Source organism: Cygnus olor, chromosome 9 (genome assembly GCF_009769625.2).
Source record: "Cygnus olor isolate bCygOlo1 chromosome 9, bCygOlo1.pri.v2, whole genome shotgun sequence".
Taxonomy (NCBI): domain Eukaryota; kingdom Metazoa; phylum Chordata; class Aves; order Anseriformes; family Anatidae; genus Cygnus; species Cygnus olor.
This window is the reverse complement of record NC_049177.1, coordinates 24,319,550-24,344,090: the sequence shown is the minus strand read 5'-3', so window position 1 is coordinate 24,344,090 and position 24,541 is coordinate 24,319,550. Positions and strand designations below refer to the sequence as shown.

The following is a 24,541-nucleotide window of genomic DNA, read 5'->3' as shown; positions in this document are numbered from 1 at the left end:
TAAATTTTAACCAGAATTAAAAAAAAAAAAAAAGGAAAAGCACACCAAAAAAAAAAACCACAGCGGAATCCATTGTTAAATCATGAACCCATTATAAAATATTGTTATCTCCTGCTTTTTTTAACCTCATTGTCATTACGGGTTGCTGTTGCTAGCTAGTGTTATCCAGAATAACCAGTAAATCTCGTGCATGAAAAGAAAATAAACACAACTTTATTTTATATGGGAGTTGAAGACACTTAGCTGGTAATCTGATCAGTTGCCTGTACTGTCAGCTCCTTATTCAGGGGCTCTGTCTCTCAGTTGCCTGTGCAATGCCTTATCCATGAGTAATGTTACCCAAATAAAGAATAGGGATTTGTATCTTTCCAGGCTGAAATAATTAGTCACCGCTTCCTACAGAACCCCAGAATGCAATAACCAGGCGATTTCAGCCCAGCAGATCCCACCTCTTCCAGCTGGCAGACCCACTCACACCAGCAGGTCTGAGCTCAGCTCGCAGAAAGGATCGTGCCCTTGCTTTGGTCAGCATCTCTGCTCTCCCAAACAGCTTCCAGCTGCAAAGCAAAGCAAAGGGGCAGCAGGACGGAAAATGCCAGCACGTTGGGGTCATCTGTGCACCAAAGAGACAGCTAAGTCACCTCTCGCTGCCGTCGAGCCCAGCGCTGTGGGGCTGCAGGCGTGTTTTACAATTGCCTCATCAGGGTCAGCAGTGCCTGTCATCGCTTCCAAAGCAGGATGCTTCAGGAGTCAGTGTGCCCTGTCGCTTCTTCTTGCAACACCAGTTGGACTCCTCACTCCGCAATGCCTGACAGAGGCACAAAGGATGTTTGTTGTTGCTCATAGGAGTTAGGAAGGAGACCCGCGAAGTAAAGGGAAGGTGCCTCCGATGTCCTGGAGTGGTGCTGGGGTGGCGGGAGGAGGGCAGGGCTATTGCGTTTTGTCTTGACCTGCTGCAGAAGAAGGGCACAGACCACACTCAGCTCCGGCACCACAAAAGAAGCGCAGCCCCTTGTCTGCGGACTCGTAACATTTCTCATTTAACTTTTAAGCATTAGCAATGTACCTCAGGATAAGCGGATCAACTGAGCAGAAACATCTTAATGTTAGAATTAATCCTTCACTTTAGAACTAAAACCAGATAGCTGTGCAGATAAAACTGTTTCTCCTTTCTGCTCCTCGCCGTAATGGAAAAAGTAAAGTATTCAAGAAATAATTTCAGAGCTTGGCTAAACATTAGCAGCACTTTCTGTGTAACAAATACGTGATGCTATGGTTTTGGAAATGGAACTGGAGACGGCTGATGCACTTATATGAGAGGAACTGGGCTACCAGCCAAAATCTGAGTTCTGCTAGTTATGTTCGCAACCAGGAATTAATTCCTGAATTGATGCATCTGAGGATAGAAACGCAAACTATAGCATAATGTGCAGAATCTGTGGGCTGTGTGCATATTTATCTCCTCCTTATATTGCTTTTCTTTATCTGGCCTCTCTAGATCTGAAAATTCACAGGAGTCTTGACTCACAATGCTCTTTGGAAGTGAAGCAATCTATATTTACAACCTAAGTCCTGTGTAAAAGGTGGAAGCCCTCACTCTCCCTGTGCCTTGGAGCCTGGTGCCCTTTGAAGAGTTTCCTTTCGCAAGGGCTGGTTCAATCAGTACGCATGAAACGGTAGAACCACGGTGAAAAATCCTAAACACTCTCATACTTCTTTCCCCTAATGATTAAGACATGAAACATATTACTTGTAAGTCTTTGAGATTATTAGTTTTTAAATCTTCAATGTTTTCTACCTGAAACTACCGGTAACAAGCACCCTCAAGAAAATCAGCACTACTGAGATGTAAGGAGGAGTCTGGCAAATTCCAGAGAAGGAGCTGAAGCAGGGGCAGTAAATGTTGACTTGTGTAAAATACCGTTTTGAGACAGCACACAGTTCTCTTATGGTAAGTTTTAATTCAGACGTTGAGAAGATGTAAGAAAGTTAAAGTACTTTGGGGGCAGACTCAATTGTAGGTAATAAAAACCTATAAGCCCAATAAAATGGGTTCTTAAGGGCTTGAGATGCCTCATGCTGGCAAATATCAAGACAGGAATGACAGTACAAGACAGCACGTCAGTCAGAACCTCTCTGCAGAAGTGAAAAAGTCTCATTTTAAATGAATATATATGCTTTAAACTTTGGCTAAGCTATGCTGGAGTGAAGTAATATGTATCTGAAACCGCAGCTGCCATTTTCTAAACCTGCTCCATTACTTCCTTAAGTTTATTAAGTTCACTTAGTTTTTATGCCTCTCTGATGCCAAGAGACATTTAATTAAGTCTTGTCTTGAAATCTGTTTCTCCAAATAGCTGAGTTCTGCTGAAGAATCTAAAATGAAAGTTTTTTTAACTGTGACCTTGCTCTGGAAAGGCAGTTAAGCACATAAATAGTCTCGCTGACCTTCAGCATGTGCTTTGCTATATATGGCTGTCCTGCATCTATCTCAGGAACATACATACTACTGAAATCCATGGGACTCGTTCTGAGAGTAATGGTATACCTGTAGCCGTTTGTGGTATTTGTTTCAAAGCTGAGGACCTCCTGGTTTTCTGTCGTTGTAGCACAATAAATAAATAAGAAAATGTCAAAATCTCCCAGGGAGAATAAGTACGATGTGCTGCACTGTTAAGGCAAACATTGATAAACTAGTGAAAGACTTGAGGAAGGGTTTATAATAATTCTTTCCATACCTCCTGTATTGCTGCTAAATACTAGTTCTTTTTACAGAACTTAGTTTCACAGCAATTTTCTTGAGTATTTAATAATGTGAATAGCTGGGTATTTAAAAGTAAAAATAGCATAACTTCACTGTTGTGCTGTTAAACTGTATTTTTTTTTTGCATGTAACTCTGTACGCATATGAAAGGCTATAGAAAGAACAGTGGGCAAAGGCACAGCTACATTGTACTTTTCGTCAATGTCAAAAGCAGTTCAAAGAGGCTGCCACTGCCATGCTGAAATTCTCTGCTTTCTCACTGTGCCCACACAGCTCCTTAACACCGTTCTGTTTCCCAACAGCCTGAGGATCTAGTTTTAAAAACTGTCTGAGATTCTTCTTTGTATTGGCTGTCCAGAAACATTTAAAAGGGTATTTTACATATCAGAGTTGCTATAAATATCCATTTAAGGAATCCCTGACATTTGTTTTATGGTTTTCATAAAAAATATATATTTTTTAATCAAAACATTTGAAAATTATAACACTGTTTTGTGGAAAACTGCTTCCTTGGCCATCCTTTAGAAACGAATCATGTGAAAGAACACCAAGCAGTCCTGCATTACATGTACTTAGCTGAAATGTCACATATGGACACGTCTGACAACCAGAAGCCGAACACGATCCCTTCCATGAGATGCAAATTTCTGCATGACTCACAGAGACACCCTGGTATCGTTTAACCACATCTAAATCTCTGCCTGATACATTGCTCTTCTATTAGAATCAGTGACAGGGTTACAGTTGAGATGACTGCTTTGTGTCCTCAGAGCTCTCCCTTTCTCCAGCTACTTCAAGCTACGAGCATATCGATAAACATCCCCTACTAGAAGCATACTTACTGACTCAACTCTGCGTGTGTAGAGGCAGGAAAGCAACAACTACTAAATTGATATTAGCAACACTGAGGAGGATTCCAATAACTAACAATAAGACAAACTGGATAATTTTGCCCTTTGTTTTCAAAATGGGCTTTGTTTTCTCTCCCTGTCAAACAAAATTTTACAGATTTTCTAGGGCTACATCTGGAATGAGGAAAATATGGCTGCAAGGATTTAATTTATCTTCAGAATACGATCCAGTATGTCATCCAGACAGGAAAGCAAGCCAGGGATGAACGTTTGATATAAAAATTTATGAAACATGAAATGGGCTTTAATAGTAAGTCTGTGAAGTCTGGAAACAAAAAGTCTCTCTGGAGTGGCAGAGTCCTATTTTTATGGTGCTTTGATAGGTGGGAAGGTGATAAAGTGCTGTGTAGGAGGAAAGAATTAAAAACATAATTGAACATGGTTCATAAATCCATGAAGATCCAAAAGCTACTCTCTGAGTACTAATTCCTGCTGAGAAATGTTTCTATTTAGTTACACTGTAAAGGTTAATAGTAAATACCATCTTGCATCTGTAAACCTTTTGGTTTATTTTTCTTCTAAGATATGACTTAGCATTGACCTTGTCTTATCTATCATTTGATGATCATGTCTGCATTTTTCAGGGAAGAGCCGTTCTTCCCTTTTTGGATTAAATTAGACTGTGAGCTCAGATTTTCGTTTCTGTGGAGTAGCAATGCCTCATTCTTTCAGAATGGAAAATGTCCTCATTTAACACCAGATCAGAAGGCGGAATGAAATCCTTTTATAAGTTTGAAAGGAATCAGTCTTTTTAGGCCTGTCACTACATTTTTGTTATTAATCATAAAGACGGATACATATAAAGGAAGATATTTTTACACCTGTACTAAAAATCTGAAAATTCTACATTGACAAATGGCTATTAATAAGAGAAGGATACAAAGAGAAACGCAAAGAGAACTGTTCAAAATGAGAGCTTCTGGCTGAAAGACCCACTGCTTTGGCAGATCACTCTTAGGTGAAAAGTTGCTGAACATAACTGAAAGGAGGATTAAATTACAGAGAACCAGAGCTGAATGAAAATGCTGCAGAGGGCATTTAACTGGTTCTAATTCGTGTTCATTGCTCTCACATATTTATTTCTCTTCCCATGTAAGCGAGGCCATTTACTGTCATGTTCAATGACATCGGTATGCCGTTGCTTGTGAAGCCACCTTTTTGGTATGTGTATACAAGATAGTATCCCAGTGGTAGTGCTTAATTACACTGAAAATAAGGCCATCCTGGCTGATCCATAAATTAGTTCCTTGCAATAGTATGAAATAGTTTTCAGAAGACAACAATAAAACCCAAGAAATTTTGCACAAAAAAAAGAGCGTTTTATAGGAATACTGTTAAAGTTGACAAAATAACATGGTATTATTGTACGCTAGAATAATACATACTGTTCTGCCACGCGTGCATACGTATGAACACAGTGTGTAATAACAGGAAACCATATCGTTTTGATATTGCTGTAAATGACAAGCTATGGGTATATTTATGTTCCTTTTATTTTTCCTGCATTTTTCTAGAATACTTCTAATAATCCTTCAAATTTTTGTCAGTGGTGATTTGGGAATTATGTTGAAAATACATCCCTGTTTCTTATGCAATAGTCCTAGTGAAACTGGGACACGTAAAAACATCTAAATAAAGAGAATTCAGATGCAGGAAAAAGTCTGAACCTCTGTCAAAAAAATATGAATGAAGAAGCAGCATCACTGATTATCTTGACAGTGCAGAAATGCAGAAGACTTGTTTTCTGATAGAAAACTCGTAAAGATTAAGAAAAAAATGGCTCAAATGCTCATTCACCATTAATCAACTTCATTATTTGGAACTTAAAGGAATAAAATATGAGATGGATCCACTTCTCTGTTAGGTGCTACTACAAAGTATAGATGATCTAAGATAAAAAAGCTATATGAGAGTTTTAAATCCATGGATCCTGGAGAACATTGAACTGTAGCATTGTTAAGCAAAATATGAGGATGCACTTCTGTGTATTTCAGTCTTTGTATTTTATAAAGCATCTTATGTAGAAAGACAGGATGAAAAGTAAATGAAGTCAGAGAAACGAACATAGAGGCAACACTTTACATATTTAGGAATTTTGCAGACAATTTAAATATTGTTGATAGATCTTTTAAAATAATAAACTTTTAGTCCTCTGGCTCGGTAAATTAATTCTGAACATAAATCGAAGCATTCTGTGCAGATTCAACTGTCTGACACTCTCAAACTTACAAGTGTCTTCCATATCGGACATTATCCTTCAATGCCAAAATTTCTCCATCCCGATTAGACCTGAAAACAAGCCTTTTCCCCTGTATGTGCCACACTAAAAAGTTTGAGAAAAAAATCTTGGCAAAAGAGAAGTGTATCTTCTTGGGGCCCATATAGAGTTTTAATGAGCTAGTATGAATGTCTTAATGCAGAAACTGCTTTATCTGCTGATTTAGCTAATTAATTCTAACATTTCTGCTCAATCTGCCTGTCCTGAGATGCATTTTTTTATGGCCACAGGGCAACAATAAGATTCATAAACATCCTTTGTGCCTCTGTTACAGAATGTGGAGTCTAATTAATTAGTGTTGCAAGAGGAAAAGGTGACAGTGACTCCTGAAGCATCCTGCTTTGGAAGCGATGACAGGCACTGCTGACCCTGATGAGGCAATTGTAAAACACGCCTGCAGCCCCACAGCGCTGGGCTCGACGGCAGCGTGAGGTGACTTAGCTGTCTCTTTGGTGCACAGATGACCCCAACGTGCTGGCATTTTCCGTCCTGCTGCCCCTTTGCTTTGCTTTGCAGCTGGAAGCTGTTTGGGAGAGCAGAGATGCTGACCAAAGCAAGGGCACGATCCTTTCTGCGAGCTGAGCTCAGACCTGCTGGTGTGAGTGGGTCTGCCAGCTGGAAGAGGTGGGATCTGCTGGGCTGAAATCGCCTGGTTATTGCATTCTGGGGTTCTGTAGGAAGCAGTGACCAATTATTTCAGCCTGGAAAAATGCATATCCCTATTCTTTATTTGGGTAGCATTACTGATGCACTTTTCTTTTTGTCAACTAGACAACATTCCAGGATACTGAAGTTGCAGGGTTTGGTGTTTTCTCCCAATCTTTCTTTGATTGCAGTGTAATTACTAGACTCTTAATTTCCTTATCTCTGTTCCCACTTTCATACTAGTGTTAGGATGTTCAATTCTCTAGTTCCTATGAGTCAGCAATTTACAAAACAATTGATTTCCTTAGTCTTCAGTTGTCTTCTCCGCTCCTCCTATTGCAGATTAAATTTCACTGAGAGCTATCTTCTGTCCTATAAAAAGCACCCGAGAGGCAGCAGCCTGGTATAGTCTCTTAGCAGAAGAAAACTTATAGCAATCTTTCTATTGTTATATGTAATCTATACAACATTTTTCCTTTCGGCAGTACATAGATTATCCTTTCTCCTCATACAGCAGCATAGATTAAAAACAAATTTTTATAATGTAGGGGCAAAAGAAAATTTAGTGAGTATAAAGTTACAAATACTTTTAATTTGATGACATTGATGAAGGTTAAAACTTGAAATAGGTTTTAGATAAAGCTCATATATGCTGACTGATGTGTCCTATTTGAAAGAATATGTATGATTTAGATTAATTATACTGTTTCCTAGTGCATTCCCCTTGCACTATTTTCACTTTTTACACTATTTATTCAAACCCACATAGGATTCAATCCATTCAGGATTGCATTGAAACAGAATAAGTAACCAAGTGAATATGCCATTTCTACTCTAATATTTATAGCTCAAAGCTATTTAAGACTAAAACCTCTTAAAGACAAATGTGAGTAATGCATTAAATATCTTCGTAAATCTTATTTAGGTTCCTCAAACTGACAAATTATTCATGTCCATAGTTGTGGTCATATGCCTGGTTCCTCTGGAGGGACCATTCAGCTGGGCATAGCTCTGCACACCGAGGAGAACCTACACCCAGTGTTCGAAGAGGCAAGGAAGGATCCATGCTAGAATGGAAACAATCTCCTTCAAAATTAAAGGAAAAAATGCTGAAAAAAAAATCAGAAAGAGACCAACAAATTTTATTCCAGTGAAAAAGCCTGTGTCTAGACAGAAAAAAAAAAAAAAAAGAGCAAATGTGTTTGCTAACACATTTGAACACGACTTCTTAAAGCAATTACAGAAAAGTATGTAATACTTTGTGGTAGTGGAACTCCTCCTGGGACCTCCCTGCCACGCTGACTGTTTGCACATTTGCCTTTCCGATGGATCGCTTAGGGAAGGCAGGAGTGATTTTGTTCCTCATAAAACTCTAAATGAATTATCTTATAGTTGTAAAAAACATATGCCTGATTAGATTTTACACAGGATTTTCTCTTCTTATAGCTAATTTGGATTCTATTCAGCAAGTACATGGCTATGCTGAAAAGCAACGTACCAAAGCTATGGGCACGGTCCACCTGCAGTGCTCTGTGTGACGGCAGCAGCTGGCCTTCTGGGTTTGTCACTCCACCTGAGGTGAAAAACACAGGCTCATGTAAGTAAACCACATTTCTCGTTTGGAAAGTGTTGCTGCCTGAGTTGGAGGAAAATGTAAGCTTGAAAAAAGTAAAATTAACTGCTCACATGGAACCTCGCTGCTGGAGAGGCTCTGGGCTGGAAGGATTGTGAGGTGAGAGGATGCAGTGACAACAGTTAAAACCCTACAACAAGGAATTTCTGGGCTCTTCCTACCCTGTCACTGATGCAGACACAATTTTTTCTCTCCCACTATGCCCACGCTGGATTTTTCCACTCACGGTGTGCCCTCAGCCCGTGCTGCACTATGCTGCAGGAGCCCATTCTCCCGCCCTTTTCCCGGAACTACCACTCCCAGCAGCCCTTGCGGTGCCCCTCCGACGCCATGAGCGGCTCCCTGGCGAGGGGGCTGCTGGGGGTGGTAGGCAGCTGCCGCAGCGGGGCTTATGAGGCGGCCAGGGGCCGGCGGGGCTGTGGGGCTTGGCTGTGGAGAGCGGGGCGTGTTGAGGAGATTTTTTTCACGTCGGCTCTTCTCCCTGCTTTGTAGCAGAGAGCTGAGACCTGAACGAAGTTTTTATGTGATTATTTTGCCCCTTGAGTTTGATTTATGACTCCCAGTCCCCTTGCAAGGTGAGGACCACGGGCTCCTGCCTCACAGGGACACTGTGCCTCCTCCTCAGAGCGAGACCACGTCTGGCTGCGGCTGGACGTGGGGCAGGGCTGGGCTGAAACACCCAGCTCGGCCCTGAGAACTTTCCTTACCGTGGTAAAACCTTCAGGCAGGCTTTATATGTCCCAACTGAGGTGTGAATGAGAATCATTACTCTTCCCTGTGAAGGGACATGCTTTTGGGGATTTTAAGGCATACCTTAGTTATAGTGAGACAGAACCACCGAGCTCATCCTTCCATCCTGCATATTCTCTTAAAAAAACAGATCTCGAGTCACTTGTCTTTCCTCCCCAAAACACAGTCCTCAGACCTCCTGCTGACGGCCAGATGGTTATTGCTGCAGGGATGTTGGCGCTCCTGGGAGCGGGCACCACACAAACAGCACCCGGGGTCCTTCGAATGCTCCTGATGCAATGTTCTTTTGCATACTCCAAGCTCCTGTGGTTTCAGCATTAGATGGGGGAGCTATGATGATTTTACATGCTATGATGATTTAAAATTAATCCTTGCCCACTGTTTTTTTCCTTTTGTTTTGCTTCTGGGCTAGGTCATGAAGGCTTTGGGCTTCCCTCGCTGCCTCTGACAGAACGAGGCAGCTGAGCGTCTTCCTGGAAAAGTGACGAAACACTAACGGAGCACATTGGGACTGCAGCTGTTGCCACCCGGAGCCTATGTATAGAAGTGCTCTGCTCCACACACATGTGGCAGACAACTGTATTTGCCGGCAGCACAACTGAAGTTTGCGTTACCTTTCTGTCATTGCTCTAGACTCAGTTGCTGCAGGAGGACACCTGAGTCAGCTTCAGAGTTCTTAATTAAAGGTGGAATTTCGCTGAAGTATATAGCTGAAATGTGTACTCAGACTGTTCACCAGAGGTGTATACACTGCTGATGTGAGTGAGGAGGGGAGAAGCAACAAGAGGAGAAGGCAGCGCAGGAGGATACGATGTCCCTGACCAGTGCTAATGCAAAGCCTCTGATTCCCATCCTGTGCCACTCAACTGTGGTATTACTTTTCTTAGGGCACACTATTTCTCACAAATATGACTGTTACTGCGTGTATTGTTTGCTGTATGCACACCTATTTTTCTAGTAAAAGCTGAATGAAATTTCTTCTCCTCAGCGGGAACAGTGAGAGCTCTCCTTAGTACTTCAGCCTGTTTTCATACATCCTGTGCTCAAGGTCTGCAAGATAGCTAGTGTTGTATCAGCCCTATTTTAAATTAAAACTCCGAAATGATTCTAGAATTACAGAACAGGAAAATTATGGTCTTAGGAGAGCTCCCCATTTAATCAGCTCCTAGCCGCACATTGTGCACTCAGCTCTGCAACTCAGTTGTGGCTTTGTATTTGTACAGTTCTACATTTTAAACTCTTTTTAGACAGCTTTTCCGTTTCTGTTATAATTGCTTTGCACGTGAAACAACATCAGTTACATGTTGAGTGATACCATAGCATAGGCAACACCAGAGAAAAGAACTGTAACTGCTGAACGTTGCCCGGAGAAGCACCAAGAGAGAAAGCACAGAGCTTAGCTGCTTAATCCAGGATCACGTAGGCTTCCTTGTCTTTTCTATCCCTAAATGCACCATGCTCAGTTGAGAAAGGGGCAGGAGAGCCTGCCAGGTGAAGGCACAGCAGTAATACAGACTGGAGCTGGGAGATGTGGTGACTTTGAACCACGCTGACCTCCAGTGAGAGACCAGCCATGCAGGGACCATGACAGCAGGCTGGCCTACAGGAGAGTGGTTGATATACTGGTGAGACACGCTGGTGGGCTGAAGAAACTGCTGCTTTGCTGGTTGCCCATGGATCAGTGGCAGCTAAATAAAATACTGTGTGAGCTGCTTCTTACTTCGCTAAGATCTCAATTGCAGCTAGGAAGATCTGGGCGCACTGCTCTTCCCAACTGGCACATTTCACTGCCTAAATTTTATGAAATGCTCAATTCCTGAAATTTTAAATGGTATGATATCATCTTACATCATGCCAAAATAGTATGTCCCTGATCCTTCTGGGCCTGCTATGCGTATTCCTTATGCTTTTGGAGACCATTAGTGTCCGTGGTTTCACTAACTTAAACATGCGTCTTGATGTAGACTTAAAACAGTTCTTGAACTGGTCTAACCAGGTGTGAAGCACCATGCTGGGAAATTGGATGATTCAGGCAGACAACAATGTAATAATTAAAACACGTTATTTGCATTACAAATGGCAGTAAGTCAAGCCCGTATAAGCCGGAGCCAAGACACATTCCTTATCAAGATACAGTCCTCGTCAAGGTACAGTCCTCATCAAGATACAGTCCTCATCAAGATACAGCCCTCATGAGTGTTGTTCTCCTGTAGGTGTCTGACAGCCTGATTCCAGGGGTGATACCACGGCAGCTAAACCTGTCTGGTGCCAGCGTTTGTGGATCCCCATGCCAGATATTTTACATCATGCAGAGCAGAGCCTTTCGAAGAATTGGCTTCTTCTTCACGACAGGGCATTTTTCCTCCTTTCCAAGAACAGCGGCGTGTGTTCTGCCGGTTCTTTGGTGCAGCTGGACTGTGTTGGCAGGTCAGGCTAACATTTCGCTGTATGAGCCGCTCCTTATCGCTGGCTTTCTTCGTGCTGTGAAGCTGGTGCTCAGGTGTCCTGAGGACGCAGGATAACTATCAGAAGCTGCAGATGTTCATGGGAGGAGGTTGGCGCCACCGTTTGGGAGCAGATTATCCGGTGGTGTGACTCCACAGCAGGGTAAGCTCATCTTTGCCTGGGCTGCCTTGGCCTGCCCAGCCTCCCACCATCTCCTGCCCCCTGGGATGTGTTTCCATCCCCTCCTTCCTCCAGCACCTGCGGTTGTGTGATCTGGTGGTGAGAAGAGCGACACGTCCGTGTCCTGCCAGGCCTGGCCAGGTTCCTGATTTCAAGGGAGAGGGCAGGAGGAGGTTGCTGTGGAACAGAGCCGTGCTACGGACTCAAAGCTGCAGCTGCAAGAGCTCAAACTGAGGCACAGGCAGGCGCTGCCTGTCTCAGGGAGGTGCAGAAGGCTGCCTGCCTCCCCGGTGTGTTAATAACTCGTCAGCAACCTTGTTTCTGGAGTCTGTGATACGAGCGACATGAGGAAGAAGCCCAGAGCTGGCCTTCCAAATGGTGCTGGAGCCAAAAGGGATCAAAGGAACTCAAGGATACTTTTATGACAAACCCAACTTGTCTGTGTCTTGCTTTGTGTGGGACAGACGCGGGGCAGATCAGAGAGAAAACTGATCACCTTAAGTTTCTGCTTCAATTATTTTCCACTGTCTTGGTTTTAAATGGACAGATAAATCATTTACCGCAGTGTTCAGGTGTGAGGCAGAGCCATTTCAGGCATTTTCAGCTTGATCTCCTACAGAAATTAGGCTTATTTTCTTCCCCCACCTCTGGCTCTACACTCCCCCGTACCACACCTTTTAACCCAGGACCGATTTCAGTTAGGCATGGAAAAGAAACACTCAGTGTGGGTTTGCTCCTTAGACCTCAGAGAATCCCATTGTAAGGCACAAAATAAGAGGAAACAAAACGAAGTTCTGCTTATGGAGCTATCTGCTAAATTCTGCATAAACCAAAAGTCTCTGCTTTATCGTACGGGGAAGCTCACTGAACTGCAAAAGAGGGGGCTGGCCATTTCTTTTGAATGTTTCTGGTCTGATCTTTTAATTCATGTTTCCCATGCTAAAAAGAAGGAGCGCTGTGTCACTGCGTGACCTTTTATGTGGCTGGGTTCAACTTTGTTTGACTGGAAACCAGAGTGAGCAGCAGTAAAAAGGCATTTTGGTATTTAGTTACCTGCCTGCCTCGGTACAGACCTGGGCAACAACATTAAAAGGCCTGAAAACCACCAGAATCTGTTGTTTCTGGTAGCTGCAGGATCGGCTTGTGCAGAAGCTGCCCGGATGTTCTAGCAGCCAGTCTGTCTAACGTCCCTAAATCCCGGCCTTTCAGGTGCTCACACAATTGGAGAGAGAAGTGGGACTGAGAAGGGGACACCGCGGTCAGCTCAGCAGTACGCTGCAGGATCGAGGTGTAGGGCTCAGGGAGACAGAGCCCAGCAACCTGCTTTTTGCATTCATGTCGCCAGTTTCTGTTCTACCAGCAACTGCAGCGACCGGTTTGTTAATTAAATAATCTCAGAGCTGGACACTGCTAGTTAAGGAGAAGGAAGGCTAGCTGTTGATGGCTCTCAGGAATTTGCAATAAAGCTTTCATGACATTACCCTGCACTTCTCACGTTCCCCTTTACCAGATTTATGTAAATTTGTGTTGATGCAACGCTGTGAGTCAGTGGCAGTTTTCTTGGAGCACAGATAAGTTGACTCCAGATATGCGTCTCTGTCGGAGAGCTGCAGCCAAGGCTCCGCACGGCTCAGAAAAGGTCCAAAAGGGGAAGGGGGCAGCCCCTCCGGGCAGGGGGCTCTTTGGGAAGGTCTCTGCTGCTCCTCGGAGCTGCAGCAAATCCACTCTGCAAAAAAAAGGCGTTATCCTTGCATCTCCAGTCACCCATCTGTGTATTACCAAGTACAGCGTGGTTGTTTGTTTGTTTGTTTTTAGTCTTGAAGGCTATTTCTATTCATTCTCTGTGAGATAAAAGGACCTTAAAGCTTGTAGGCTAAAACTGGCATAAAAGGTAAGCGTTCCAGGCACGTTTTGTACTCCGAGTGAAGCCACACACGTGATTATGAATCGTGGAAAGTATTCACGAGTTCCTATTTCCCCTTGGGGTAGAAGCTGGGAGAAGCAGCAGGAGTGGCTGCACAGAAAGCACAGAGGAGAGCGTGCCTGGGGGTTTGCACCGGAGCTGCTCACAGCGTCACGTCACGAATGGATTCTGCTGACCCGAACATTTCATTCCTGTGAGCAAGCCTCTGCTTCTGCGCTACCACCGATCCCTTCCATGGCTTCTGGCTTCAGGGAAAAACTGAGATGTTTTGAAGCTGTTAGAGGCAAAGCAAACCCAGACAAGTCTTCGCTCTCTGCATTGTTTAAACTCGGGGAATTTGTTGTTGAAAAAAACAGTGGAGAAATATTGAAAGCAACGAACGGATCTGTACAGTTCTGCACTTGAGCGTGGCAGGCGTACCTCCCAGGGCTCCCCTGGCTCTCATGCAAACGCTTTTCTGAGAGGACTTGGAGTGAGGAGGCACCTGCCTCGGGCTGCCCTGCCGCTGCCCTGCCAGTGCCTCCTGCTAAAGGAACGAGAAGAGGCTGATTCCCCTCGCTGGGAGGGTGAGTGAAATGAAGCAGGACGCTGGCCTGCCGAAATGTGGGCGCTGTGGGAGCCAGACGTCGCTTCTCCTGTGCATAAAACCAGCAGCGCTGCTTCAATGTCGTGTTCCACTAACAGGTGTTTGGAAAAAACCCTAAAAATGCCTGCTCCCACCCCCAGTGCTCTGTTGCAGTCCCCAGCTGAGAAGGTCTAGTGGAAAACAGTTGATGGGATGGGGCATCGTAACTGCTGCCAGAGGCACTGGTTTACCACTTCTGAAATTTCTGTGTGAACCGGACAGGTTTTGAATAAAAAGCCTTATTTTGTTGGAAAGCACGGAAAAAAAAAGGTTGTGGGAGTAGGTCGGCATTTCCTAACAGATCAGCTCAGGCTGTTTGGTAAGGAAGGGAAGAAAGAAGGTGCGGCAAAGATGCCTGCGACCTTGCTTGTGGCATATTCTTCCCAAATGAGGCTGATTCATATTTGGAAATGATTTGACTGCAGGCAGATAGTTTAGAACATAATGTATTATGCAGATCTCTACCTAATTTACTTGTCAAATTAGATCATTAAAATGCTTCGAGCACTCATGGCTTGGTTTAATTCCGCAGCATTTTTAAGGCAAACTTACCGCCTTTCCTCACACAAACCTTGGCCACATCTTCTGTCCACCCTGGTGCTCCTGGAGCAGGACTGACGGAGAGACACGGGCACGGAGAGGACTGGGGGCTCTTTGAAAGGGATTTCAAGCCGAGGCTGCAGGAGGGGGTGGCTTCACCCGAGGCTTTCCTGTGACATGATAATTGAGCTGCATTTTTGTGGCTCCATGACTCTGACACCATAGTTTTGCACAGACGTTAAATTGCACCTTGTAGGAACCTGGGCAGCTGCGCTGGGAAGTCCCACAAGAAGCAGAGGGTGATTTTTTGAGATTCGCAATGAGGGAAGGCACGAACTGTAAGCATTTTTGGCGGATTCTCCTAAGGAGTATTCCAGCCTCGCGTGTTCCTACCTCCCTGCAGATCTTCAACTTTGACTCCGTACAAATTATCAAATGACTGCTGTCATGAGCGCGGTGCCGAGCCAGACGATGGGTGTCCTTGTTGCATAATGCAGAGCTGTGGCCAGGGGAGTTTTTAGCAATAGTGGGGAAGGGCGGGGTGTGGAGGCCACACTCTGTAATTGAGGATCAAAGGTAACCGTCTCTGCTGCTCAATGTGTGGGGCAGCCGCTCAGCTGCAAAAGGCAGGAGTGTCGGGAAGCATCTCACATCCAAACCTTTTGTCACCAGGGAGAAGTGAAGAGGTAAGTTCTGATTTTACAGAATCTGCACCCTTTTTGGTAAGAAAAGCCTTTCCTTAAGGTAGTTTGGTAATACGTTTGTTTGGTAAGAGGCTTAAGTATAATTTGATTTAGTAAAAACTGCCTGTAACGTACAGAAATGTGACTGACAGAGTAAGGATATTACTAAAAGTAGTTAATAATAATCCTTAACTACTGAAGCATTACCTAGTTTATCTCACCTGTGGGGAAGAAATGTAGAGACTATGGTAGTAAAATTGTAAAAAAATTAGGCAAAACTTCTCTAACAACTTTAGAAGTGGCTTTTCTTAGGATAAAATCCCACTCTATTTAGATCTATGAAGCTGTATTTAATTTCTGTGGGATGAGATTTTTTTCCACAATCACGACACCACCAGAAGTTCTAACTTCCCAATTAAAAAGCGGGGAATTGCAGTTTTTGTTTTGTCGCCCCTTATTTACCAAGTGACAGGAAGCACCAGTAACTGAACTAGTTCTGTTTTCCTTTCACTTCCCCGGTTCTGAATTCTTCTCATAGCTACTCAATGTATCACGAAATAATGATTAGCATCAGTTTGAACACAAAGCTTTAAAATAAATGTGTATGTTTTCATTCTTGCAACAGATCAATACAGCCTCTGCTGCAGCAGGAGCTGTACGATCCGTGTATAGATTCACGTTGTAGTTCTCTACGTGCAGCATTCCGCATGCTTCCAGTTTGTCTTCCAGCAACAGCTGCAGAGTAAGACCTCAAATTCCACCTGCAGTGGCAGAAACCAGACTTCCACCAAGTTCTCCCTCAGAATCCATGACCGGTGAAATGAGAGGGATGAGCGCTTTTTGAATTAAGCTGCTTCAACAGAGCCTGAAATAATCCAGCTCAAGGCAAAATTATGAAAGTAGTTTGGTTTGGAGAATGAACCTGTAACAATTATTGGGTAACCAGTTTCTGGGAAGCCATCTGTGGAGGCTCCTTGGTGCAGCTCCCATTGTACAGTGGTCTGGATGGGACTTACTCAGAAGTGAAGGCAGAAAGGGCAAAAGAAGCGCAAAGGAAGCTTTTATGGGACAGGGTAAAAGAACGACTTGCTGTAGGCTGTTTCTATCTGGTCATCTTTTATGCTTTAAAGCATATATGTGGTCTTGGGATTTCAGATCTCTTGGGTTTTAAATTATCATTTACCAAACCCGGTCAGTCTGAACAAACTGAATAGAACGGAGTTGCTGCCTATATGACAGACTTTTTTCTTCTTCATTTTAATGATATATTGATATATATATATATATACATATTTTTGTGATATATTTTATTCATATATAAATATTATGATATGTACAAAGTTTTTTTTTTTTTTTTTAACCTTTTTAAAGAAGGTTTCTATTCTACTAACTCTGTTGTAATAGGGAAGGCTTTCGGCAGCTGCTCAAAGGCGAAGATGGATTTCAAGAGCATGAAGAACTATCTCTACTGGCTGTACTGCCAGTTTGAACTCATCACCTGCAGCTACCTCATGGAGCCCTGGGAAAAACTGCTTTTCTACACTTTTAACATCACCATGTTAGTGATGATATCGTACACCGCTTACATCTTTATCCCCGTCCACATTAGCACGGCTTTTCAATTCTTCTTGCACTTGCTTGGAAACCAACATGAGAACGCTGTTTCTATCGTGAAGTAACATTGGCAACCTGGTGCTGACTTTTGGATCAAGGAAGTGTTTTTCTTAACACTCCGTTTCTGTTTAGAAAGACAGGTTCAGGGTGTGTGCAAACACTGTTCTATTCCGCAGTATCTCTTAGTTTTCTTCTGTGTTCTGGGACTCTGTGACAGCAAATTATTTTGCCAAAACAATTTCAATCAGTCCTTGTTTTTATCATTTGACTGACTGCTTTTTAAGGAGCTTTCAGTTTTAAAGACTGGCTGGAGTTATGGAGCTGGGTTTGGTACAGAAACGACTGTGCTGCATATATTGTTATTCCGGGGAGAGCTGCTTGGATATGGAGCTTTCATCTTCAGAAATTACATGGCATGTATTTGTTCTGGTCTGCCACAGCTTTGCTGACGGGAAAGATGTATACATGAAAGATTTTGTACGATATTAGACAACCATAAGCTGCTTCTATGTAACTAGTCTTGGTATGTATGTATATATGTGATGATTTTAGTTTTTATTCCGTTTGCCTCAATTATTTAGCAGTGAATTATTTGAGTGGTTCAGTATCATTACGTAAACAACGCAGTTGATTTATTGAAAATGTGGGGGTTAATTCCATACAAATTTAAAATAAAATTTTGATTTTCTTGGACTTAAAAAAAAAAAGTTTTACTTTTAGAAGACTGGTAAAGCACGTGTTTCATATGCAAAACACTAAACTACATGTTCAGTTGTGGTGGGGATGTTTTACGCTCTTCCTGTTGAATAGTGTCTGGAACACGAACTCCTGAGAGTTCAGATTTTGCAAGTAAAATTCCAGGCATCCTGCAGTCGGCTCCTTTGAAGCCCGTGCCTTCTTAGTCTTTGAAGCACGACGTGCCTACGCTGCCAGCTTGTTAGGGGGACGTGGGAGCTGGCTGGGGTAGTACCACCACAATGAAATCGGGAACTAGATCTGAGCTCTACATTAGCCCAACAGAGCAGGAGCAGAGCGCACACAGGGTGACATAATTCCAGCTCTACTCTCACCCACACCAAAGTGAGTTCCCCTACAACTTCTGAGCTTAGCGCTGCTCCTAGAATATCCTCTCCTTCAAGAGAAGGGGATGCTCCCAGGAAGTGGCAGTCAAATTACTCAGGAACCGAGATTTGGTCACAGAGTGTGACAAAACAAACTAAAACACTCATCATGTTACTTGTCATTTCAACACGAGATACAGTTACTTTCCCAATTTATAATTAGGGGAAAATGAGGGAGGATATGAAAACAGCTTATTTGTGAAAGCGAAGGCAGATGAGTTTAAACTTACAACACTTTTGACAGTACGTAGGTAGTCCCAGCTACATTTGTTTAAACAACAAGCCTATTTAATGCTTCCTGATGATAATCCCATTTTAAGTTTCATTAAAGTAATAGAATGGCTGAAGTGATAGATTTCTTGCATTTTCTCTTAAGAGCTTTCATGTACAGGACATGTATTGCCTTTAGTGAGGTTTAGGAACAGGAGGGACCGCAGGATTTTAGTCGCGTCAATTACCAAACTATTTGTCAAGACGACCATTTCGTTTCAAAACTGTCAGCCCCTAATGTAAGCAAGGAAATGCTTAAATTACAGCACGACTACACACACACATCCGAAGTATTTGTTGACACGAAGGAACCTGGCATCAGGCTGAAGAACTCTTGTGCTGGGCGTGTTTGTGAGTTTTGTTTATTGCCACCCTTTCCCCGTTCCTACCAGCGCAAACCCACTGGATGTTTGTTGTGGTTGCCGGAACTGCCGGCTGCCTCTTTTGCAACAGCTGGCACAGGACGGGCTGCGGAGCTGCCCTGTTTGCAGACTGCAGCCCTTCCTCGGGCTGGCTCCTGGGTGTCTGCGAGCGACAGCAGAGCCAGCTCAGCTGTTCGCTCCGTCCAGCGACAGCAACAACCTGAGGGCTCAGATGTGCGAGCTGGAGAGGGCAGAAAGCCCCGAAAACCAAAGAAGGAAACTAAGGGCCAAAAGGCAGCTGAGAGAAAAATACTCGATTAATTTCACTCATTGGGATCGTTTCCTGGCCTGTCGCTAAGGCTCCTAACTACGGGTTAGGATTAAAATATTACTTTCAAACTCTACTTTGCAATCTGCTTTGAAACAGCACAAACACAAACGCTAACCTGCTGGGACACCCTCCCCCTGGAAGCTGTGCTCTGAGCAGCAGCCTGAGGTGCCGGACTGATAGCGCAAGGCCGTGGCTCCACATCAGCTAATGCCAGAGCTGGGCACGCTCACCTGGCCGTGCAAATTTGATCAGGATCAGACACTGGCATCATTGGGTGTCTTATCAGAACAGCCACAGCACTCCATACGTCATTTGATCCTGGCTGTCAGAATCTGATGTGGAACAAAACTCGTGTACCAGTGCACTTCAACCTTTTCCAGGCTTTTCAAGACCTCCCCGTGAGCAGTGCCGCACCACGTAACCCGGCCGTGCCTTGTCCCAGCTGCCCCGGTACCCACCACGGCAGGTGTAAGCGGCGCACCTTCCCTCCAGCCAGCACAGAAACACTTGCCAGTGATACTTTATATTAAAAAAAACAGAACAAACCAAAACAACTTCCCATGAAGACAAGCCAGCTATCTGCAGATACTTCTTGCACCCAGACGCAGCAGCACACGCACAAGCTACATGAGTAGGAGGTTGTTGTTTCGACGCGGGGCTGGCTAGTTAATCTCCTACACATCAATGTCACGGGAGTTGCGTGCTTAACGCAGAGAATATCCCAATCCTTAACGTCACCGCGTGCCACACGAGAGAGAGAGAGACTCATTTCACACGCCTTTTTCCCAGTGTCACTGGGGGCTGAGCTTTTGGGTGTGTGTGCGTGGGGGAAGATAGGGGTGTTTGCAGATGCTGTTTGCAGGTTTTTATTAGAATAAGAGACGCTCGTTGCTTTCTCCCAGGGCTGCTAACCACAGCATGCACTCATATATGCTACGTGTACTTGCTTAGTGACTGTCAAAAAAAAGAATTAATTTTTATATTTGCAAATGTGGGCTTAAAACAAACAAGTGGTATTAATTTAAGTGAGTTTACCCGATGTGGTGTTCTAATGTCCTTTCCATTCCCATCTTTGAGAACAGTTCGGACCTAGAAAGCAACATGGGCATGACACGAAGCACTGTTCGTATCGCTGTTTAACCAACATTTTGAAAGGACTCTCACGTTTAAATTGTACAACTTAACAACACTGGTTCAGCAAGAGTTGAAACTAAAGAACTAAATAATAAATAACTGCTAAAGTAAAACAGCTCAGGCTGTTCACTGTGAACTGTTTGATCTTTACAACTATGATGTTATAGTAGATGGACAGCTTCCTCATTATGAAGGTTTATTATTGTAGGACTTTTACAACTCATCTCATAAAGCTGTAATCCATATTTTATAGATCCAAATAATTTAAAATTCCTACAGGCAATGAAGATAATGATTTTGTTTTGCACAGAACATTATCTCCTCTGCTACCGATTGCTTCTAACAATTTTTGAGGCCTAAGATAAGTTGGTGATCCTTGTTAACTTTTATTGGTTTTGCTGCTATGACATCCGCATTTTGTCTATGCTAGTACTTACATCTGGCTGCAATTTGAGTTATCTTAGCTGCCTGCTATCTGACCTGAAAATCCTGTTTCTAAGATGAACTTGTCAGCGCTTCCTAGCCTCTGCATCCCACAGAACATATTCCATCTTGCACGTGTGTGTTTAGAACAATGTTGGGTTTACAGACAACCTGTTTCCTTTTACAAAGCCGACCTGAAATCAGTCAGTCCTGCCTGGCTGAAGCCTGATTTTTCTGCTCAGCTCAAACTACTCTGTGCAACAGCCTAGTAGTAGTCATCCTGGATGAGATCTCCAATATACAAGCATCTACACAGAGACTTTTCCAGGTATTTTCCTGAGTGACACACACCACTTGAAACCGGGAAAGTTGTCCTGATATGGCTTCTCCAAGGAGGCCAGAGCTTTGCCTCCACTCCTCTCTGTGTCTAGTGCTGTCTAAACCTAAGTGTTTGAACATCTCTGCTCCTTGGTGGATTCAAGGCTCCTAAATGACCTAATTCTAGGTTATTTTGAATATGATAGTCATCTTTTAAGAAAAAAAAATCTAAAACAAACCTAGAGCTTCAAAACAATGTCGCTGAGGGCTTTCTCTTCTGCTGCTTTCATACTGGTTAAATACACAAGCTTCCTTACGTTAGCACAAATTAATTTCAGAGAGGTATGGGTTAAAAGTTGCAGCCCTTTATATCTCAGATCCACCCAATAAAAAAGCTATGAATTAACATTAATACAAAGGTGTTAACCCACAATTATTACAGCCCATGTAGCACGAAGCACATCATGCTAAGCAGTATACAACAACCTGCCCAAATAATTAACAGCTTAACTAGTTTCTTTCTCTTGTAAAATTTTGTCACCGAATACTGGTTATTTTTAGTCTTTCAAGTCCTTTCAGTCCTTAGCACAGCTAAGCATCCTCCTAATCAACGTGGAGAAGTTGCACACGTAATTGTTTCATCTTATAAAGCTGAATCTTCAAATTATACAAAGACACCTTTCTTGATTATGCTGTGTTTTTCATCAACGGAACTGAGATCCTGACAAGTTTTAAACCTCATCTCTCTTCTTGCTTAACCAGGTTCCCATCCTAAGCTTATCTATGAAAGGTGAAATACAGAACACATAAAGATAGGTAAATTCTGAAAGTAATAATATCTTTGCTACCATAAGTATGTTTTGGAATGAGCTATAGCAAACACTGCCAAAAAAAGCTCTGAAACCAACATGAACTCTCACTCATGTATCGAGCTGTTCTGGCAGCATGCAGCTCAAGTTAAGTGGCCTTGGTGAAGTGCAGAGAGGTGAATCTGCCAGCAGGAAGAGGTTACCAGGAACAAGTCCTGAACATCAAGACCAAAGCCTTTGTCTTATTTTCACTTCAAGGTACTACTATTTGCATTTAAACAACCTATCAGAAACGACTTCAGCATCAACAAGAACGGAACCCAAGTTTTTCTGACTGTTATAGCCACCTTTTCCTCCAGCAGCCCAACCCACTGCTCTTCAGGCCATTAACATGAAGGAACAGTGACATCAGGTGGACTGTCACATTCATCACAAGAACATCGCAGCTTTTCTACACACCTTCTACAGAAATGTGTGAAGTTTCTGTGACACGCTGACGGGTGAGCTCAGTAACTTGCAAGATACCTTAGCTTTTCTGTAGACTGTCCATGCAGCACTTGAGCTCTCTCAGGGCTGGATTAGTGCCAGACCTCACGGAAAAGGGTAAATTTCACCTTAAAGCAAGAAATACAGGCAGTTTTCGCTCCAACAGGCTGCTGCTTCTATAGCATAACGTGGACCATTCAGTGCGAGCATGTAGGAAACCGCCCTTTAAGCAGGCTGTACCGTCATAGCGCGTGCACGCCTTTCTAGGATCTGCATGCCTGGGACAACAGCCTCTGGTAGTTCCTCATCACAAAATTCTGAACAACAGCTCTCATGACAACGGACTTATATTTTGGTAGAACTTTACATTTCATTTAAATGATCGAGAATTGTAAACAAAATTAAGATTCAGCTCTAAAACCCCCAGAAGGTTTAGATGTAGTTTTTCATTTTCCCTGTCTCCCTCCCTCCCAACATTAATTCAGTGGGGGGGAAAACGTGAAACTCCCTTGGCGTAAGGAACTATTTCTTCCCACCATTTCTAACCAGGGAAGTTAGGGCAACAGGGCTAACAGCCTGTATGGAGCCTTATTTGGTTTCTCACTGAGAAAGAATTCTGAAACACAACACATTCGCTGTTTTGAAGGACAAAACTCTTCTGTGCTGAAACAGAATCTATTCAGCTGGCTAGGCTTTTTTTTTTTTTAATACAACTTTAGAAAGTACTCGCTCTTCGGTTTACTACTAGCTTACCACAAGTAACAAGTGTTTTGAAGTGTGACAAGCATACTTCAGACTTCACCATCATATAATTATTTCAACTATAAACAACCCTTTTATACCTGCGTTGCTATCCATACATCTGTACTGTATTAAACAAGGTGCTTTCCCTTTAAACCCTGGCTTAATCCACAGGTAGGGACTTTTAGGAGATGCAAGGTAACTTCACAACAGAGAAAAAGGCTGCCGTTAAATACCTTTTGTCAAATTACTTATCTGGTGTCATTGAGAAGATCTTGGCAAACACTTCATTTGCTGGTACGCCATCTGAGCCTCTTCTGGCTCCCAACTGTTGAAATGTTAAAGGGACACTGTAAACTTGAGAACCTAAAATTAGAATTAACTTGGGTTTCAAGCACACGCAGCTTACCCACTCACTGGAGAGCTGTTACTATGCGTTACTAGCTAGCAAACAAATGCACAAAAGCCAAGCAATAGACTTAGATTTATGACTTGTTTGTCTTGCATCCCCTGTATGACATCTTTCCACACAAGTCTCTTGCTGAAAGATACTTGAAACCTAAGACTGGTAACAGATCGCGGGGGTAAAAAGAAGAGGGACATCTCCAGCAACAAACAGGCTGACAGACATGACAGCAATGCATTTGGAATTACTGAGGGCTACTATGAAGGAAAACACTACAGAGGAAGGAAAAGGGTTGATCAAAACAGCACAGTTTAAAACAAACTTTTATTACATCTCCCTCTCCATCTGCCAAGAACAGGAAGCTCGTTACCAAAGCATGTGAGAGAAAGGATTGATCTTTCTTATCTGTCAAAAAAATCACAACCTCTCATCCAGACACTGACCACACTGACTACAAGCTACAAACTGAAGTTCTTCCATTTCCACGTATTCAGCCCAAGGGTCACTAGAATTGAGATTATCTACATTTCCCCAGCAACACTACTGGCAGGTGTAGCTATGAGTAAGATTTGTATAATAAAACATTTTTATTGCAGTGATAATTCAGGTTAGCTATGCAGCTGCATTCTCACTTTAAGGAAAAAAACAACATGCCATGCCTTTCCTTATACTGAACTAAATTACTGTCATGAGATAAGTTGTACCTTTGCTTTTCAGCAACTTAATGGATTTTTCTCAACTGCTCCTCTATGTAGTAGAAAACAAAACAAAACAAGACAGTTCCTGGGAGAGAAAGCAGGAGAGCTTAGTGCTACACAAATGCACAGTAAAAGACAGCAATTCTAAGGAATGCCTGAGCTGCTAACAATGCCTACATCAAAACCGTCTTTCCAAATTTCCATTTTCTCCTTTACAAATGGATGGTTACAAGATTGTGAAACATAATCGAAAAAGGATGAAGAACGTGATGACTAAACATACCTCCACCTTTTACAACCAAAAATACCTTTGCCTTCTCTGGCACACTGCCACTGCAGTAAACTAAAACCAGAACAATCAGCATGTAATGTCCTAGTACTCGCTTGCGTTCTCTTTGGGTTTACAGTAGAGATAAATTTAACAGTTATATAAATGATAGAACAAAAATG

The 24,541-nt window shown here is 42.9% G+C and overlaps 1 protein-coding gene across 3 annotated transcripts; it reads left to right on the top strand.

Moving 5' to 3' along the window:
- The first annotated feature begins 655 nt into the window (after positions 1–655).
- On the top strand, positions 656–17,686 carry LOC121074594 (serine palmitoyltransferase small subunit B-like). Of its 3 annotated transcripts, XR_005822427.1 has the most exons (5): positions 656–1,951; positions 8,045–8,195; positions 9,394–11,588; positions 12,816–15,381; positions 16,783–17,686. XR_005822427.1 is itself a non-coding variant. In XM_040566906.1 (2 exons), the coding sequence occupies exon 2, from the start codon at positions 16,815–16,817 to the stop codon at positions 17,055–17,057; it is 243 nt and encodes an 80-aa protein (XP_040422840.1). In that variant the 5' UTR covers positions 10,843–15,381; positions 16,783–16,814; the 3' UTR covers positions 17,058–17,686. The 3 variants fall into 3 exon arrangements, 1 of the variants encoding a protein (XP_040422840.1); XR_005822426.1 differs by having other exon boundaries at positions 9,394–15,381; XM_040566906.1 differs by lacking the exons at positions 656–1,951; positions 8,045–8,195 and having other exon boundaries at positions 10,843–15,381.
- Positions 17,687–24,541: the final 6,855 nt, after the last annotated feature.